General features: G+C 34.4%; 4 protein-coding genes and 1 pseudogene across 5 annotated transcripts; 4 read left to right on the top strand and 1 right to left on the bottom strand.

Moving 5' to 3' along the window:
* The first annotated feature begins 6,197 nt into the window (after positions 1–6,197).
* Positions 6,198–8,853, top strand: LOC120190459 (protein RER1A-like). Of its 2 annotated transcripts, none has more exons than XM_039193535.1 (4): positions 6,198–6,284; positions 6,913–7,272; positions 8,134–8,314; positions 8,463–8,853. In XM_039193535.1, the coding sequence occupies exons 2-4, from the start codon at positions 6,923–6,925 to the stop codon at positions 8,514–8,516; spliced, it is 585 nt and encodes a 194-aa protein (XP_039049466.1). In that variant the 5' UTR covers positions 6,198–6,284; positions 6,913–6,922; the 3' UTR covers positions 8,517–8,853. The 2 variants fall into 2 exon arrangements, with proteins under 2 accessions (XP_039049466.1, XP_039049465.1); XM_039193534.1 differs by having other exon boundaries at positions 6,217–6,284; positions 6,898–7,272.
* Positions 8,549–10,006, top strand: LOC120190225 (annotated as a pseudogene).
* A 75-nt stretch (positions 10,007–10,081) lies between these two features.
* On the bottom strand, positions 10,082–13,119 carry LOC120190458 (RNA N6-adenosine-methyltransferase mettl16). Its single transcript, XM_039193532.1, has 8 exons — positions 12,811–13,119; positions 12,527–12,732; positions 11,990–12,413; positions 11,693–11,900; positions 11,136–11,243; positions 10,922–11,041; positions 10,770–10,839; positions 10,082–10,278 (listed from the first exon to the last, which is right to left on the bottom strand). Exons 1-8 carry the CDS (start codon positions 13,035–13,037, stop codon positions 10,193–10,195), a joined length of 1,449 nt encoding a protein of 482 aa, XP_039049463.1. The 5' UTR covers positions 13,038–13,119; the 3' UTR covers positions 10,082–10,192.
* A 2,176-nt stretch (positions 13,120–15,295) lies between these two features.
* On the top strand, positions 15,296–16,067 carry LOC120190223. The gene is made up of 3 exons (XM_039193331.1): positions 15,296–15,445; positions 15,511–15,789; positions 15,888–16,067. The coding sequence occupies exons 1-3, from the start codon at positions 15,296–15,298 to the stop codon at positions 16,065–16,067; spliced, it is 609 nt and encodes a 202-aa protein (XP_039049262.1).
* A 2,564-nt stretch (positions 16,068–18,631) lies between these two features.
* On the top strand, positions 18,632–19,341 carry LOC120190035 (glycine-rich protein 2-like). The gene has a single exon (XM_039193164.1). It carries the CDS (start codon positions 18,693–18,695, stop codon positions 19,182–19,184), a length of 492 nt encoding a protein of 163 aa, XP_039049095.1. The 5' UTR covers positions 18,632–18,692; the 3' UTR covers positions 19,185–19,341.
* The last annotated feature ends 209 nt before the right edge of the window (positions 19,342–19,550 follow it).

Genomic DNA, 19,550 nt, shown 5'->3' with positions numbered 1-19,550 from the left:
GTGTGAGTTAACTATAACATGTGTTCCTCAACTCCCTTAGTCCATATTCACCGAAACTTCTTATTTAGTAAATTTGATATAATTTGCCATTGTCTGGCTAGCTGAATCTTATCCATAAAGCTGGGGCGTTTAACCAATTGCTCTAGAGGGACAGCTCAAGCTTTATTGTATATATTATAATCACCTTTATCAGGCTAGCTGAAGGATTCATGTCATCGCAAAGTCTTTGACCTGACAATCTCAGTGGAGCATACACCGAATTGCCAGGTACCCGATCAATGTCATGGTTTGTATATAATCTATTCATAAAGCTAGGGCTTTCGAGTTTCCTCTATAACTAATTGCCTTAGCGGAATAGCTCAGCTTTATTGTATATATATATATATATATATATATATATATATTATATTTTTTGTTGGGTAACCGGATTCTATTTCTTAAGCTTGCTGAGGAGAACCTGTTATAGTCTAAGTGTTTGTTGAAAGTCAGAAAATCTCATCGTTAGAGTTCAATTCCCAAGCAACTGACTTAAACTAAATTCACCCACTTGACCATTCAATCTGAAAGGATCATGATCATCATTGAACGTTATAAACAGAGGTAGAAACCAATTAGTTTTGCAATCTCATGTTCTAGTTGTCCCATTATGTTTGCTCCTAACACATACTTGAGTATCAAACCTTTGATTGGCTATACATGCAAGGAGAAAGCTAGCTTAGTCCTTTTAAGGGAAGAGTATGTATTCTAGTGTATGTTCTAGATCAAAAGGGGTCATTGTTTTGCAGGGATTCAATCTAGTCATTTGTCAAAGATTTACAACCTCAAATATTAACGAAGTTTTTAATTTAGCTGATGATATTTAAAGAATTTCAAGTCTGTAAATTTGATTCATTGTTTCACCATCTTTAAAGCAACATAAATTTATTTAAATGTTCATAATAAAAAGGGAAGTTCAAAAACAATTTACACAAAAAATACGAGAAAGTTCAAAAACAAATTCAAACAGGATGTTGCAAATGATGAAATGATCCTCCTTCTCACTTGGATGTCCCCAAGTTGTTGAAATCGATCCAGTTTTGGTTACGCATCTTCTGTACGACTCTCTTGAATGCGTAACAATTCTCAATTATGTGCCTTGGGACACCGCCGTGATATTCACAATGAGCATTCTCATACCACTTGGGGTATGAGGGCTTCATGGGTTCTACCGGGTATGATGACACTACATGGATGTCAAGAAGTTGATGGTAAAGCTCCTTGTAGGTCATGGGAATAGGGTCGAAATATTCCCTTTCCTTCCTGGGTTCTCTGGAATCTTGTTTAGAAGTACCTGACGGTACAATTGCAGTTGATTTTGGTTCGGAGATTGTAACACCTTTACTGACATGGTTGATGTTGTTAATTTCTTCATCTATCTCTTGCATAGGGAGGTTTCCTACTGGCCTCCCCATCCTTAATTTTGCCTTGCTTTATGGCTGACTCGATCATTTCTCCGGCCATAACCAAGTCTGAAAAGCTTCCTGATGTGATCGCAACCAGGTGTCCGAAGTATGGAGCCTTCAAGGTCTGTACAAAAAGCTTTCGGGTTTCCTTTTCATCCAAAGGTGGATGAACTTGTACAACCAAGTCCCTCCATTTTTGTGCGTATTGCTTGAAACTCTCGTTATGCTTCTTTTCCATGCTTTGTAGCATAACTCGATCGGGCCTTTTGTCATTGACATGCTTGTATTGTTCCAAAAATGACTTGGCCAAGACCTTCCAAGTCTTGATATGGGATCGACTTAGTTGGTTGTACCACCGGATGACCGAGCCCGATAGACTCTCCTGAAAGCAGTGGATCAGAAGTTGGTCATTTCCTCTATATCCTGTCATCTTTCGGCAGAACATGGTGATGTGGGCAGATGGGCAACTGTTCCTGTCAAACTTCTCGAATTCCATGGATTTAAATTTCGGAGGAAGAACCAAGTTTGGGACTAGACTGAGTTCTGCGGCATCGACTCCATGGTAGCCATGGTCTCCTTTAACTACCTTCATTTGGTCCTCCAATTGCTTGATTTTCTCCTCCATCTTCTTTGCTTTGTCCTCTTCGTCCAAATCCGGTATATGGTAATAACCCGGATTATTCCTAGGGTTAAATACAACAGTCTGTATCTTTGCATCAGATGGGGTCTTCGCCTTTGCAACGGATGAGTCCCCTTGAAGTTCCGGTAATATTCCAGGTGAGAGAATAACTTGCGGGGTAAGTGGTATAGTTACCCCTTCCGGTGAACTTGCCCCAGGCGCACTGGTCTGTTGTAGGCCAACTAACTTGGCAACGATCTGATCAACCAAGGACTCTTGGTTCTTTGTGATTGTATCTAGAGTATTTTGACTGTTCTGGTTTATCTTGTCTTCCAACTCTCTCTGCAGCTTCAACAGGTTTTCCTCGATCTGAGTGATTCTTGCTTCCATCTTCTTCTTTTTCAAGCGGGTGTTATGCGGATGGGGTGTGTCCAACGCTTGAGGTGGTGTATCCAGTATGTGTTCCTTTTGACGAGACATTCTTCCGTTAGTTAATGCGAATGCAAAGGAATGAAAATAACAAAATACAAAATATGTTTAAATGCGTGATGCATGAAATGTTCGAGGCATTAATCCAAAAACGTGCCTGTTATTATAAATAATCTTTATTGGGACAAAAGTATTTTATCTCTTAAGAGACAAAAATATCAAAGGTATACTTTGACTAAATCCTCTAGACTTCTAACAGGTTGACTAGTCATCTGCCTTTGTCTGTCGCTGGTTGAACACCCTGTCGAATTACTCCGGCTTCTCTGGCTAAACTGTGCAAGTGTTGAGCTGCTTTTTGTACTTGCTCCAAGAAGTCTCGAATGACTGCATCTTTGGCTTTCATCTTTGGTTGAACCTGTTCCCGACGAATAAGTTATTGGAGCCCTCCATCGAAAAGGAAGTATCTGAACCTTACTAGCTTGCTTCTTGAATTCGTCAACAATGGCCTTCAATTTTAGCTATTGTTTTGCCATCCTTCTCTTGTTGTCTTTGAAGGGACTCTCCAAATCAATAGTATTTTTCTCGTCTTGCCCCCTACAAATTTTGCCAACTCAGAAGGTCAACTTTTGATGTGTTCGGTGTAAATCCCGATCTGTTCTGAATCCTTTATAAGGCAACAATGTGTCATATTCTTTTGATTATGGGTACTACGTCTTCTTGGTTGAACTATCTTACAGATTGTCTCCCTGACCATAGCCTGACCTCTGCATTTTTCACCTCTTGTATTACAACCCCTTTGTCTATTAATACAAATTATTTAGGTTTAACGAACATGTTTTAGTGGATCAACACCTCTTTTAATTGATGCAAATGAAAAAAATAAAATGAAAGAAAACAAAATTGAAAAGAGTTAGTGAGGTAAGGATAGTAATCAAAACAATAATGAAAAAAAATCCTACCCCACATTATATCTACCCCACATGCTTTTAGTCCTACCCGAACATGATCTCTATCCCACATGTTAATTTTGAGCAAGTCATAACCGCATAAGTTTCTAGTTCACATGCTTTGAACATAAAATAAAGTATGAAATAATCTCAAAATAGCCTAGGGTTTGAAATGAGGTTTTAGGGTAAGCTCTAACTCCTTGTAGTCTCTCGGTTTATGTTTTAAAGAAGGTACTCAATTTCTCCTTGTTGGTGCCCCCTTGGGCTAGCCAAACCCGTAGTCCTAAGCCCATTACAAACTTGTGTGGATTAAGTTAAACTCGAGATGATACATTCCCTTATGTCTGTGCGGTGAATAAATTCACACGAAGACATAAGGTATATGAATCCCAAAGGCTACTTGCTAGGCCTGTGCGGAGAATAAGTTCTCACGAAGGCGTCGCTTTCACCTCCACTTAAAAAGGGTTCAGAGCTCGAGCATAGAGCCTGAGATGAAAACTTTTGAAAATCTTAAATCATTGAAAAAACGTTAGTACAACTATTTATTTGAAAAATAATCAAAGATAAATAATTAGAATCAAATAAATAAATTTATATTTTAATTTATATTTTTCGCTTAAAAAGACAACCGGAAATTAATTCGGTCTGACTCACTTACCTGATGTCCCCAATAGAGTCGCCAAGCTGTCATAACCATTTTTCGATGGAACAATTAAATATTATTTTTAAAAAATAGTTACGACTTTTAATTTGAATAATTCAGTGATTTTGAATTAAATTGGATAGAGTCTGAAAAAGAGTCGCCATCGACCTTTGGGTTAGGTAGGTCGAATACCTAAAAACGTCTTTCAAAAACAATTTTAAGAAAAATTATTTTTAAGACGAAAAACTGGTATGCATTTACAAAGATTCGATGAAAACGGGTTCGAGAGTCGATTACAGTCAAGAAAGGATTAACACCCTTGAACTGCCCTTTCGGTACCATTTAATTTGTCGGTTGTCTTAATTGCAAAAATTAAAATTTAAATATTCAATCATAACTATTTACCTTTTGATCGATTAAAATTATCCAAAAAATATCATGAATAAAGTAAAAAAAATAAAACAAACAAAGACAAATAGTTAGTATAAAAAATAAAATATAAAAGGTAAATAAAAAGGAATGAAAAAAAATTAAATTAAAACAAGATTAAATAGGAAAAAATTAAAATTCATAGATCAATTAATTATAAAAGAGCTGCAAGAGAAAAATCAAGACTTAAGGATTAAATAGCAAAAGGAAAAAAGTAAAGTACTAAAATAACACAAATAGAAAATTAAAGGATTAAATAGTTAAGAACTAGAAGGACCTAATAAATATGAACAAATAAGATCATAAATAATCAATTTAAAATAAATACAAGGGCTTAAATTATAATAAAATCTAATTATATGGATTAAAATGCAATAAAACAAAAGATAGTAACTAAATAAAAATAAATAGTGACTAAATTCAAAAATTATTAAAATAAATATGCATATTCGAAACACATAACAAAGTATACCAGAGTGCAAAAAGCATAAAATAAGGGAGCTTAAAGGATTTTACCCTGATAGGATCAAAACACAAAACACGCTGAACATGAGGACCTTCTACGTGATTTAACAATTAATATATGTGAACAAAACATAAAGCTCCTAAAAACTAGTGGTCTGACAAGTGATTTAACCAAAATTCTTTTAAGCTTAATATCTTTCCTTTCTTCCTCTATACGTGAACCAGATCAGTTTTTCATTTCTAGTCTTCTGCCTTTTTTTCCCTTCACCAGCGCGACATATCAAACATGTCGACCAAATCTCAAGTGAACTCGAGAGCCATACCGACCACTCGACTTTAGACTCAACGACGGCGACACCCCTACTCCGACGTACTGCAGCAAGGTAACTTAACTCACTATCTCTATTTTAATTATTTTTTTTAAAACTCATTGAATTTACGTTAACTACGAACAAAATTACAAACTAAAATTCCTATTATTAGTTGCATTCGAATTGAACAAATAAATTAAAGAAACAAAAATATAAACTAAAATACCTTAGGATTACTGAAAAATTTATGTATATTTATTGTTGTCACTTCTTCATACATTTTGCTCGGCTTTTATAGCCAAACTTTACATAATTTCAACATAAAATAATTACAAATTGATCATGCGTAAATTTCTTCAGGAAATATGGGATGATAGGAGCAGGTGTGGTGGGTAAGCTGTTTTTCTGACTTTTCATTTTGAAAATTGGTGATTACACCAATGTTTTTAATTTTGTAACAATGATGAAAATATAAGAAAAAGACAAATATTTTTCCCTTTACATTTTTATCTTTACAAAAATCAACACTGCTTGTTCAAGTGGTAAGCAATTTGATATCGTTAAAGTAATTCTCGAGTTTGAATTTTTGTATATGTAAAAAATCTCTGATTAGAGATTCACCTACCAAAATTAAATATAACTACTTTAAAAAATAATTAGATAATTATAAAATTATAAGAATAATTGGACGACTAAATACCTTTAAAAATATTATACAAACGATTGTGGTATAAATTTAAGTGTAACTAAAATTAATTTTGAAATACAAAATTTGGCATGAAAATGTAATAGTAATATTAGAATAATTAAGCGAAACACGGAGGAAACAACTATAACTGTAACAGCCGCTTCTGTCGGTAAAATAAACAATTGATTTATGTATTTAATTGAAAACCAAAATTTATCTGCCAATTTCCAATCCATATTAGATCTGCTCGTTTCTCGCTCCCAATTCCGAGAAACGATTTCCCGGAGCTTCACAACGGAGAGTCCTTTGAGGTCAGCCTTTTTTCTACTACGATTTTCATTTTATCATTTAAAGCGTTTTTTAAAGCTTCGTATTAATTTCTTTTAAGGATTTCACATATTTGTTTCCCCCCCCCTTCTTTTGAAGCATTCAATCATGTTGATATTTGATTCTTTCATTTATCAACGATTTTATGATTGTAAATCTAGGGTTCTGGTAATTCGGGATCTGTGTTTTTCAAAGCTTAGTTCTTTTTTTTTACAAACATTTGGTTCTAGTTTGGTTGGTGAGAACGCTGAGGGAAGGTTTTGGGATTATTGATTGTTTGTTTTTCTTTTTTGCTTCGTTTTAAGATTCTGGGCATGAGATTTTTTTATGAAAAATTATTGGTGAAGCACATAATTTTAGGGTTTCTTTTGCATTGCATTTAATGATTGATAATAACCTGCTATTTTTCTTTGTATTTTGCTGCACGTGATCATACATGTTGAATTCTGATGATTTATTGGTAGTATATGATTTATAGCTAGTAGTGCTCCGATTAGTCGAGCTCTTATTGAAGTATCGGAATTATGGGTATTTACTTATGTGTATTTGGGAATTCAATAGACCTTTGTGTTTAATTGATTGGATTCTGCCCTTATGATCTATGATTTGAAGCTAATATTGAATGGAGCGAATTGGGGGTGATGCCACATCCGTCTCATCACCTTTGCCTCAATGGGGGCATGATGCTTGGAGGATCTATCAGTATTATCTGGATAAGACCACTCCTCATACACCATATCGGTGGATTGGAACCCTTATTATAGCGGCTATCTACTGTTTGCGGGTCTATTATGTCCAAGGGTTTTACATAGTTTCATATGGCCTTGGGATCTACTTGCTGAATTTGCTAATTGGGTTTTTGTCTCCTCTGGTTGATCCTGAAGTTGATGTTTCTGATGGGCCTTTACTACCAACAAAAGGTTCAGACGAATTCAAGCCCTTTATTCGTAGGCTACCTGAGTTTAAGTTCTGGTAATTGAATTTATTGGCTTTTCACTTCTAGACTCTTAATATGTTTCATAAACAATTTATTGGGGGTGTTCATTTGCTTTTGTTTGTGTGATTTGGTTTATTAAGGGAACAATTTATTAAAGTTTCATTTACATATTTAGGCCAAGTCAAAATCACCGTCTTATTCTATTGATAGATGAGTACATTCCCTTTATCATTTACCATGCGAGGCCTTTTATACCTTTTCATAATTTATGGAAATTGTGGAGCGTCTGTGACAGATTTGAGATATTAACTTAAAGATGGCTTACTTTACTGTGGACATGATGATAGTAGCTTGTATTCAATTCAAATTAAGGTCTTAGTTTTTTTTTACTTTTTCTTTTTGTGTTTGATTTTTTATATCTTGTCACATAGTTAAAAGAAATTATTAGAAAGATTTGCTATGAGCTTTCTTTCCTCTTAACTTATTGCAATGCAAGATAGCATAAAAATTTCTCAGACATGGATCTATTTATAAATTCTAAGATTCAGACTTTTTTATTCTACATAGTTTCTCTATAGCATTATTGTATTATGTGCACAATGGTGTCCTTCTTGAAGTTTCTGATTCTGGAAATGCAAGAGAATATGCTTGAAAACATTTTCTATTATCTGTCAAATTCATTAAGCTCAATCACTCAATCTCACACATATCACTGTTCCTTAAAATCTAGAATCTCTTTTTTCTTTATTTATCAGCTTCGAAAAGTATTTTTATTTCTAGAATACAAATGTGATACTACCGAGGCGTTAGTTATCATACTTGAGATCTATATGAATTTGTGCTTAATGAACGGGTTTTAAGTGTTGATAATACTTTCTGTTTTATGATTCTCGTAGGTACTCCATGACCAAGGCTTTCTGCATAGCATTTGTCATGACTTTCTTTTCAGTATTTGATGTTCCTGTCTTTTGGCCTATATTGCTTTGCTACTGGATTGTTCTCTTCTTCCTTACAATGAGGCGTCAGATTGCACACATGATCAAATACAAGTACATTCCATTCAGCTTTGGAAAGCAGGTCAGCTTCAAAAGAGAGAAAAATCTACTCTTCTAATTGCAGTCATGTCAGCAAATGCCTTTTGCTTGTACTTCTAATTTCTCATGGCAACTGGTAAGTCTCCAAAATATGTCTTCTTGAAAGCTAACAATCTCCTCTCTTTGGATAGAAATACACCGGTAAGAAAGCTTCCGCAAGTAGCAATGGCTCCCGTGGGGATTGAAGCATGATAACCGACTTTCATCTCTGGTGTAGATGCATTTCTGTTATGGATCCTTGGTACCCCAGTCAACACGAATACAAGTTCAGTTGTCCCCTCATTACGAAACTCAAGTTTTTATACTCATTTGTGATGAAGAATTTGATCAAATTTTTTGCACAACAAAGTATTGTTTCCCTCCACTGTTAGATCTTACTAGCAGCTGATTATTAGTGTCAAAAGACCATATTTCTTATCAGGAGCCTTCATTTGGCGTATCGGAGGCGTATTTTGGGGGTGTACTCTATGGTTAATTGTAATGACTACATTTTCTGAAGGCTGTTTCTGTTATTTTTTAGAATTTGCTATAATGTTTTGAGTATTGATTCAATGTGCAATTGTAATGAACAAAGAAGCAAAGACGATATATATTCATCCATGATCATGTGTCTCTATCAATGGTAGATCCAAAAATATTTTTGAAACATACATATATTAAAATCACAATTTTCGTTTATAGATAAATACAAATAAAATTTTAGAGTGAACACAGTCAGTAAAATAAAATCATAATGTTTGTCTAGATCAGAAATTTGTGCATCTCTCGGCCTTTAGCACAAAGCCGAACTTTTCACGTCTACCAACAGCTTGTTCTGGGCACCAAAGTATAGGCGAGTCAATGAAAATCATCGTGTGTGCCATGGGACCTTGCCAACTTATGTCGATGTTGTCACAAAGGATATCGAGTTCTTGTTAGACATTGTCAGCGGTCATAATTCTTTAGATCCGCACTGAATATGAACACCTGGATCCTCCGGAATGGCAAAACAATTGCAGAATTGTTGCTGAAGAGAATTATCTGTGACTGGAAACCAAGAAACTCGCCTTAGCCGAAGCAGGATTTCCATTCTGGAGTGCTAAATATCTGAAGGACAATTGGATAGACACATGTTTGCCATCTGACAAATTTCGATAGCAATTTGAACCAGTTTCCTCAATGAAATTCTTCTATAGAGTGGAGAACACAGTGGCAGCACAGCCAGATGACCCTGTTGTATGTGTTAAACCAGTGGCCAGCTGAATTAATGGATATATTAGGTTGTTCATTAGTTGGTGTTTTGCGATGGTTGTGCCGACCAGTTGCAGGTATCCTCTACAGATTTTATTGGTAAGGATTTTGTCGATGCTTGTGTTAGCCTCACACGCCAGGGTCCAAGGCAAGTGTTGATGCTATTCTCAAGTTTTTCTCTTCATCTTTGGTAGACTAATTTCTGGCATTTTCTCTTGCAACTAATTTCTACAAGCATGGAATTGGATATCCTTTGTAGTACAAATGTTTATACCATTTTGCATATTTATATTCTTGTTGGATTTGTTAGTTTTGATACTTGCGGCTTTAGGTTTTTCTGCAATGCTGAGATCCCTTTTGAGCTTTAATGGCCAATAGGCCTTTAACTTTTCAAAAAGAGCGAGAGAAAACAGACATTTTTAACTCAAATGCTTATAAGTTAATAATTTAAAGTTTCATGCATGTATAATGCTCATGCCTCAGTAGCAAGTACATACATAGCCTTTAAAAGGCCAGGCGAGTTTCGACTTTCGAACCCTTCTAAAAGATAGGACATTGACAGTTTTATGGGAGGAGATGATATGGTTCCTAAAATCTAAGTGCTACATTGCTGAATAGGGTGAATAGAAGCCTATATATAATTGGTGCCAGCCTTCTCTCTGCAAAATTTATGTCTGAGGGAAGCCTCAAGCTGTTGGATTATTGAGGAGAACAATCCTGCAAAAGAAGAGACGATTCATTGTCCACATTAATGGTATTTGAGGCGTGATCTAAAATTGAAGATTGAAGAAGACAGTATGAAAAAGTATAACTTATCATGGGCTAACACACATAATAGATAAGACTGAAAACAAATACAGGGCCAATATTTGGGTACGGAGGTGGATTCTCAAAACTTTAAAGCATATGCCAGAAAAGAAATTGAGCCAGAATTTCACATTCTATTTCTTGCTACTTCAACTGAACCAGGCATAAGTAGTTGACCTTGGCCAGAAAATTCTCCTATTCTGGTAAAGATAATAGAATTTAACAACTTCCCTTTCTCAGTTTTCGGGCAACAGATTACAGGAAGCATTATGCAAGTGATCGGCCACATGTCCAATTAATACTTGATAGAATAAGGAATATTTTGATGGTAAAGAAAGCTTCAACAGCATCAAGAGGAAGAATAGTGAGTTTCGTAAAGAAAAGGGGAACAGTGAGAGAACCTGAGAGTGGGTTATCTCTATTCTGTAATGATCCTTTCACAAGTAATGTGCCTGGGATTTGCTGAAATACCTGTAAACAGATATGGAAATCAATTATAGAGTCTTGATCGCAGGATGCATTAAATTCAAGAGAAATTAGAATGTGACCTTACCGAAACACGGAAAGACAGGTTTGAGGGTGCCTCTTCTACATTGCTGCAACTAGAAGCTTCATCACGATGCTTTACTTCATTGTTTAGGAGAGCATTGCAGTCTTCAGATGATGCAGTAATCTATTAAAATGAAATTGTGCTGCATGTAAGCACAAAACAAAATTTCATATAACATCAAAGCAAACTATGATAAATGGAAAGTAATATTTCTTACATCAACCGTAAAAGAAGTGGCATTCAATTTACAAGATGCTCCAACAGCTTGGAAAAAGGACTCAACTGATTGAAGTATATGTATTGCACTAAACTGGCGTTGAATACCCTAGGAAGAACAGAAGTGCAATAGAGAAATGTCATAAAGCTAAGAAAAATAAAATGTAACATGTGATACAAACATATAAATAAAAACAAACCTACAGATTTAAATTACATCTCCATACAAGCAACCGAAACAGTTAAAACTTTAGTTAGTCTGTGCACGACAAATTTGAAAATTAATTTGTACCTTGGATTGATTCCAATATGACTGTTAGTACAGATATTTCTTTTTAATGTCTTTTAAAATTCTAATACTGAATCTCACAACCATTAAGATATGTCTTTTTTGTTGTATTTTTTAAAATTTTAAGCTGCAACAAGGCCTAACTTAAAAACAGGGCAGTGAGTCGATGTAGATAATTCATCTAAGGCCCACATTAGGTAATACCTCCAAATAAGCTAGTGAACGAGAGAAATTTGAACTATTAAGACAACTAAAGAAAATAGCCAAACCTCAAGCATGAAAGAGAGAATATTCTTTTCAGTCACATGAGGTGTAATTATTTTCTTCACGGGAGGCACATAGGACCAAGCAAGTCCCCATCGACATGTTTTGCCTTGGACAAACTCAGTTGTTTTTACTATAGTGACTCCGACCTCTCGAAGCTTTGACGTAAGGAATTTGAGATTCACTTTCCTTCCAACCATTGAAGTATACCACCTAAGCACAAAATTAGAACATAAAGATTAGCATCATGTGAAAGGAACAACTTAAGTTAAAAGAGATGGAGATGTCCATTAGAATGATACCGGAAAGACTGCTTCAACACAACACTATCTTCGATAATACGTGTAATGAAAGCCTTTTCTCCACCATGGCAGACCATCTCCTCATATGTCCCACCGCAGGAAGTTTTCGGATTCAATCCTGCTTCCTCAATGCTTTCAAAAAAAGGGGGATTACACATGCAGAAGTCAAAGGTCTCGCCATCCCTTACGACATCAACAAGTACAGCAGGTCCATTATAACTCTTATCTTCACTTGATAACCTATCAAGCGTAAAAGACGGGAGACCTTCTACATCCTCAGAATAGCTAGGCTCGCCATTATTTAAACCCTCAGGAGTGAGGGTGGTTCGAGAACATTTAACTTTTCTAATCTCAATTAATTCTGAAATATTGGGATTGTTTTTAACATTTCTCTCTGCCCAATCTAGAGCTACATCAGTCACATCTGCAATCAAGTTTAGCAATGTCTAAAATTAAAACCCAGAATTCCACATGAGACATAGCAGGATTATAAACATCATAATTAAGCAAAGTATGGAGAAACCATATAAATTTTACCTGATGCAACAAAATTCCAGCCCAGAAGCGATGCACCAAGAAGAGGGTAGATACAGTTGGCTCCAGTCCCTATATCAAATCCTCTCACAACATCTCCTTTGCCGTTAGCTCTGGGAATAATATCAGAAGAGAGGAGGTCTTCTATCCAGTGGATGTAATTGGATCGATTGGGCACCGTAGGGCAGAGCTGCCCATCGGGAATCCACCTGTTGAAACCCAAATCAATTTCAAAACAAGTAGCAAAACAGTACAAGCAACATATAGAGAGAAGCTTAGGAGAATACCAATGGAGGCCGTGGTCATTAAGGAGGAGGACGCGGGTGAGTTCACGGGTGGCATTGAAGTCGGTCCAGTCGATTCTGGGCCGGCCATCGCGGTTGTAGAAGACGAAGGGTTTAAAGGAAGGGTATAAAGAGGCCAAAAGAGCGAAATCGGGAGGGTTATCGGAGTATTTGTTTTTTGGGTGGATCGTGGGTTTCTCTTCCTTTCTTCTCCTCTTCTTGGACGACATTTTCTTTAGCTCCAAAACCAAAACAAAATAAATTGATGACCAATTAACACATACCCTTTCCTTAATGAATTGACACCACTGATATAATCAAGTCAAGCACATAAGGAATGAGGAAGTGACCGTTTGCAGGGATGCGTTAGCCACCTTAAACCCAATTTCGGCGGCACAAACACGACTTGGGGAATTTTACAGCCATGCCATTATCTCCACAAATCAGGGGATAACTGGGTTTTCTTCAGCCCATTCCAATACCGTGATTCAAAAGCTAGAAAGTGGCTTCAATATCCATTGGGGTTCTAAATATGCTTAATGCACCAACTATATTCAAAATTAATTTTAAGTGTTATAAGAATTTTTATTAAAAATAGATATCTAATGGTTTTGATATTACATTTTTAAATATTTGTCGTAAAATTTGACTATTAATTAATATGTGTCATGCTTATAAAAATTTATTTTTTTAAAAATTTTATATGTATAACACGTATCACTTAAAGACTAAATATAACGGTGTTAACAGTCCATACACTTAAAGTGTAACGTTAAAAATGTTATACACCTATTTTTAACGACAAAATTATTTAGACATTTAAAATTAATTTTGAGTACTTATTTTTAAATTAAACCTCCTAAATAAAAGGAAAACGTTGATGGGCAATCTTTTTGGAATTATATATCTTTTAATTTGAGAAAAAGATTATTGGGTAATAATTTATTATTAATGGTGATATTTTTAGTTAAAATAGTGTGAATGATATTATTTTCAAATTCTTAGATGTTTTATAATTTCTATTATTTTGGATTAAAATATCCTTAAAATAATGAGTTATTTTTATATAGATTATTTTTTTGTTCAAAATTATAAAACACAATAATAATATACAAAGAGTTTGATTTAATAAAATATTAATAATTTTGAGTAAATAAAATTATTTATTTGTTTATATATAATATATTAATCTTTTATAATTTTATGAGATGAAAAATGATATTATTGTAGAAAAAAATAATTATTTAAAATAATATTTAATTTTAAATTATTTAAAAAATAAATCTTATACAACGAAAAATAATATCTTTATCTCCTCAAGATAATAATTTTATTATTTTTATATTATATTTTATATAAATAAATATGATACTTACGAAAATTATTTAAAATAATATGTTTAATATATTAATTATACTAAGTAAAATTCTACAACGCTCGATGAGTATCCCTGAGCACCACTAACGATAAATACCATTAATTTAATTTATAAAAAAAAATTAAAGGACTCGACGCATAATTATAAATTAGTTAAAAATCTAAAGGTAAATTATTCAAAATAAAAAATTAATTACATTATTTTCCATAATTTTTGGGTAAATTATACCACTTAGCTATTGCTCTTTTTCATTTTGACCACAATTTTTGAAAAATTTTAATCAGGGCATCCAACTATTTAAATGCATTCAATTAAGTTAATTGTCGTTAACATTTAATGGAAGTGTTGACGTGACAGTTAATAAAATTGGTATAATTACATATTTGATCATCAATATTTATAAGTTCTATCAATTTGATCATAATTTAATTCAATTTAATAACTAATTAATAAATTCGAGTCGAGTCAAATTTTCTAGAATTATATTAAAAATTTTAATTTTTCAAATCGAGTTTTGTTAACCCTAATTCTCGACCCGAATGAGCAATGGGGTTTGGGCATGAAAGATTTGAATAGTGAGAACAAATCATTTATTATGAAAATTGGAATGCAATTGGTTGGAGGAGCTAACAAAAGTCCTATTACTAGGGCCGGCCCTGGGACGGGACAGGAGGGGCACTCGCCCAGGGCCGGCCCTGAGACGGGACAGGAGGGGCACCCACCCAAGGCCCATAATATTTTCATAGTACTTATTAATTTATTACAATATTTTGCATAACTATAAACCTATTTCTTCTATTTTGTCCCGGATTAAAAAATAAAGAACATAAATAGGGGCTCATTTCTTTTATTTCGTCACGGCCAAAAAATACCCGGAGCCGACCCTGCCTAAAACACAAGTACCGTTGAAGTGGTGATGTACCTGAAAGTATCTATCGCCAACGGTGTTCAAGATTATGGAGAGGTTTGATTTGTATCTGGGATGACATTCGGAGAAGTATTTTCTAGGATATCAGAAATGGTGCTCGGACTGACTTTTGGTATGATAATTGGGTTGAAGGCCAAGGACCTTTGGCAACACATTGTACAATTACCACCGAACCACCATCAATGTCGGCGCTTTCAATGACCACGACTTCTGGTGAGTGGGACTGGGAACTCTTAAAAGCTACTATTCCGGAGCATATTTGCCATCGAATCGCAGCAATTTGTCCACCAAACTTGACGCTTGGTAAGGATACGCCTGGATGGAATTGGGAGGTAAACCATATTTTTACTGTGAAATCTGCATATAATGCTTGGACATGTTCGAACCAAAATGTTAGTTCTGGTCCTTGGAAGGAGGTTTGGAGCATAAAAACACCACAAGAATTAGAACCTTTCTATGGTTAGCTCTCCATGGAAAATTGTTGACCAATGGAGAACGTTACCGTCGACATCTTGCCTCTTCTGCAACTTGCTCCCTATGCCAAAATGATGATGAGGATATGGATCATGTGCTTCGAAAATGTCCTTCAGCTTTTGCGATATGGCGTCGAGTAGTTGATGCAAACGAACTTCTGGAATTCATGGAGTTTTCAAATGAAGGATGGCTTGTGGTTAATGTGAGAAATAATTCGTGATGAATATTTCAAACTGGGAGGTGCTATTTCCTATAATCTGTTGGAACATTTGGAAACGACGTTGTAAACTATTGTTTCAGCCAAATTATGTTGAGCATGAAGATATACTGGTTCAAAGTGTGAGGCCTATAAATGAAATAATGGCAAACATGGAATCTGGACTAAGTGGTCGAGTGGTTCACCTTCTGTTGAAAGGTGGAAATGACCTGCTGAGAACTGGGTTAAGGCGAACGTCGACGGTGCTGTTAGAGGACAGATGAACACGGCTTCTGCTGGTGGTGCTTTGAGGAACGAACATGGGATTGGATACTTGGTTTTTCTCGAAACTTTGGCATTTGCTGTGTCTTGAATGCTGAATTGTGGGCGATAAAGATGATTACTAGTCCTCTTCAGAGTTCAGACAGCGGGAGGAAATTCTCGAATCCTTTACAAGTAGTATCATGGGCTATTTAGAACTGTGGAGTTCCAAAGGAATTTGTTGTTGTGAATTTTGTTAGTGAAATTGGAGACGTGGAAGAAGAGTTTTATTGTAACACATTTTTATTTTTAGGAAGAATAATTCTCAATCGATCCATTGATACTTCAACTTATATTACTTAAGAATTGAATTTGTGAAAGATTTGATGGTGTTGCTTCGAAGGATATTTGGCTTACATAAAATAAAAGTTTTTGAAGATTTGAAGATCAATTTTCTAATGCAATTTGTATTGACACTCAAATTATATTTGACAATTAAGTTGGATTTTGCTATAAATTTAGTAGTTGAAGATTAATTAATGATTAAGAATATTTTAGGTAAAAATTCTTATGAAATAATATTTTTTGGTGACTAAGCTTGCTTTCTTTTATAAATAGAGAGCATGTATTCACCTTAGAATTATGATAGATTATTATCTTGGAGACATGTAATCTTTTTTTATATATATTTGTAATTATTGGGATCGGCGTTATAAATATAGATCTTATAAGTGTATTGAGAGATTTTTTTTTAGATATATCAAGTTTTGAGATACACGAGAAATGTATTTGTGTTCTTTATAATCCCTATATTTATAGTTGATCATTGTTTATCTTATTTATAGAGGAAGACAATTTTATTGAACATTAAATCATATCTTTTACGCGTACATTATTCTACGTTGATCCCAATTTCCTTTCTTTTCTACTTTAAAATTCCTAACAATTTATAATAATAACAAAATATACATATACAGTTGAAATGTTATTGGAATAATATATTAAATAGTTGAAGAATCAAAAGAAAATTAATGCTAGAAGACTTTAATTTATTAGCTTTTATTGTTTTCTTATTTTTTGTTTAAGTAAAATAAAATTATCTTAATAAAAATAGAGATAAAATTATCAAAATCTCGTATCTCCACTGTATTATAAGGTTCTTCTAAAATTAATTGGTTTTCTTTAATAGGATTGGTATTAATATCAACATTATATTACAAATTTAAAATTATTACTTATATTATGTTTAAGCTTAAGATAATTGTATTTGTATTAAATAAATGTGATTATGAACTTATTAATTGGCGTCAATGATAAAAGAAAATATTATTATTTTTTAAATATTGAGTTCATGCAATTATATCTGTAAAATATGTTATTCATAATTAAAAATATTAAATAGATAAATAATACTTTATAATCATGTTAGAATATGAAGAAAAAAAATGTTATTATAGAATATAGGATTTCGATGAAACTCTTATATTCTATGAATTAAATAATCCTAGTTTATTTTAGGGCATAATGCAATAAAATAATCCTAACGTTTAACAGTGGTGTCGAACTTGGCCGTATTGTTTTTTTGGAATATTTGACCAATCAAAGTTTAGTTTTGGGTAAAAAAAACCAACAGTGGATGAAAACCGTTAGTCAATTGACAGTCAACGTCTGATGCTGACAAGGCACACACACTTGGAGGGAAAAGTTGACGTGGATGTCTAGCTCATGGTGATTAATACGTGGCACTATCAAGTCAGATTTAAAAAAATAAAATTTGTTATTTATATTTAATTAATTCTTACCAATCAAAGAATGATGCGTCACCCTGTGATTGGTTTTTATATAATGAAACTATGAAAATGTGAAATGCATGGGAAAAGACTTAAACCTGGGTCTAAAGGATGAACTGAAATTCACTTTGTCATCAAACCAGACTACTTACTTGGTTACTTAATGAAACAAAATCATGCAATGTTAGTTGTTTTTGACTCAAAACTAAACGTTAAGTGGTCAAAAGTTTCAAAAAAAATACGGGCAAGTTTGACACCACTGTCAAACGTTAGAATTATTTTATTGCATTATGTCTTTATTTTATTATAATTTTTTCTTATAAAAGCCCTACTTTAGTTAACGGTCTCTTGAATGTCATAGAGTAACATTATATTTTGGAGACATTATATGTTTAATACCTCAACTGTTATTTTTTTAGTTATGTAATTATTTTTTATTTCAAAATCATACATAATGTTGTATTTTGATCACCTGCCTTTAAAAAATTAAATGTGACGCTGATGTGTTACCCATACGATAATTCCATATCATCATTGATTTTTTTAAAAATATGATGTTAGTAATTTTGTTAATTTTTTAACATTAAGGGACTAAAATGAAATCAAAATATAATATTAAATATGATTTAAAAAAATGATAATTATATGACCACAACGAAACAAAAATAATAGTTAAGATACTAAACATATAGTTTACTCTTATTCATTTTCAAGGTTGACGTGGCAATCACCATTTTCATTTCCCCCATATATGTAGTTCCCCACACAGCCTCCCTCTAGCCTTTGCGTCTCATTTTCTCTGGTTTTCGGTAGTGGGGTTTTGGTTAGGGTTTTTTAGATCAGTGCTTCGCCGGAAACATGGGTGAGAGTAGGATGACCGGGAAGGTGAAGTGGTTCAGTGACCAGAAGGGCTTTGGGTTCATAACCCCAAACGAAGGCGGAGACGATTTGTTCGTTCACCAGTCTTCGATCCTTTCCGAGGGTTTCCGCAGCCTTGCTGATGGCGAAGAGGTCGAGTTCGTTATCGACTCTAATGAAGGTCGCCCCAAGGCTGTCGATGTTACTGGCCCCAACGGTGATCCCGTTCGCGGAACCTCTAGATCCGAACGTGGCGGAGGTCGTGGCGGCGGAGGATATGGTGGGGCTGGGTATGGTGGAGGAAGAGGAGGTGGGTATGGTGGTGGAAGAGGAGGTGGGTATGGTGGTGGATCTGGGTGTTTCAAGTGTGGGGAGTCCGGGCATTTAGCAAGGGATTGTGGACAGGGCGGTGGCGGAGGTGGTGGTTTGGCTTGTTACAACTGTGGAGGTTCCGGGCATTTCGCTAGAGACTGCACAAACAATGGTCGCTAAGACGGTGGGGGTCGAATGGCTTTCACATTTCCTTCATCGTCGTCTTCGTTATTAAAGTATGTTTGACCTTTTGAATTTTTTTTCTTTTTACATGTGTTTATGAACTAAGTATTCCTAGTTTGTTTGGCTTCTGCTTCTGCTTTTATACTAGGCTTCATGGGCACTTTTGCAGTGTTACAGTGGACTGGATTTAGAGTCACTATTGTGAAAAAGAAAATGATGTTATTTTTCTTTTTTTTTTTACAATTATGAACATGTATTTCCGCCATGATTTTGAATGTTAAAATCCTCTGTGTCCTTAAGTGTTTAATAGAGTGTTGATTCGGTTAAAACGATGGTTGATCGAACCGAAATATTATTAACCAA

Source organism: Hibiscus syriacus, unplaced genomic scaffold (genome assembly GCF_006381635.1).
Source record: "Hibiscus syriacus cultivar Baekdansim isolate YM2019G1 unplaced genomic scaffold, ASM638163v2 tig00116962_pilon, whole genome shotgun sequence".
Taxonomy (NCBI): Eukaryota; Viridiplantae; Streptophyta; class Magnoliopsida; order Malvales; family Malvaceae; genus Hibiscus; species Hibiscus syriacus.
Note: the sequence above shows the minus strand (reverse complement) of the source record. Positions and strands in the feature narration are given on the sequence as shown.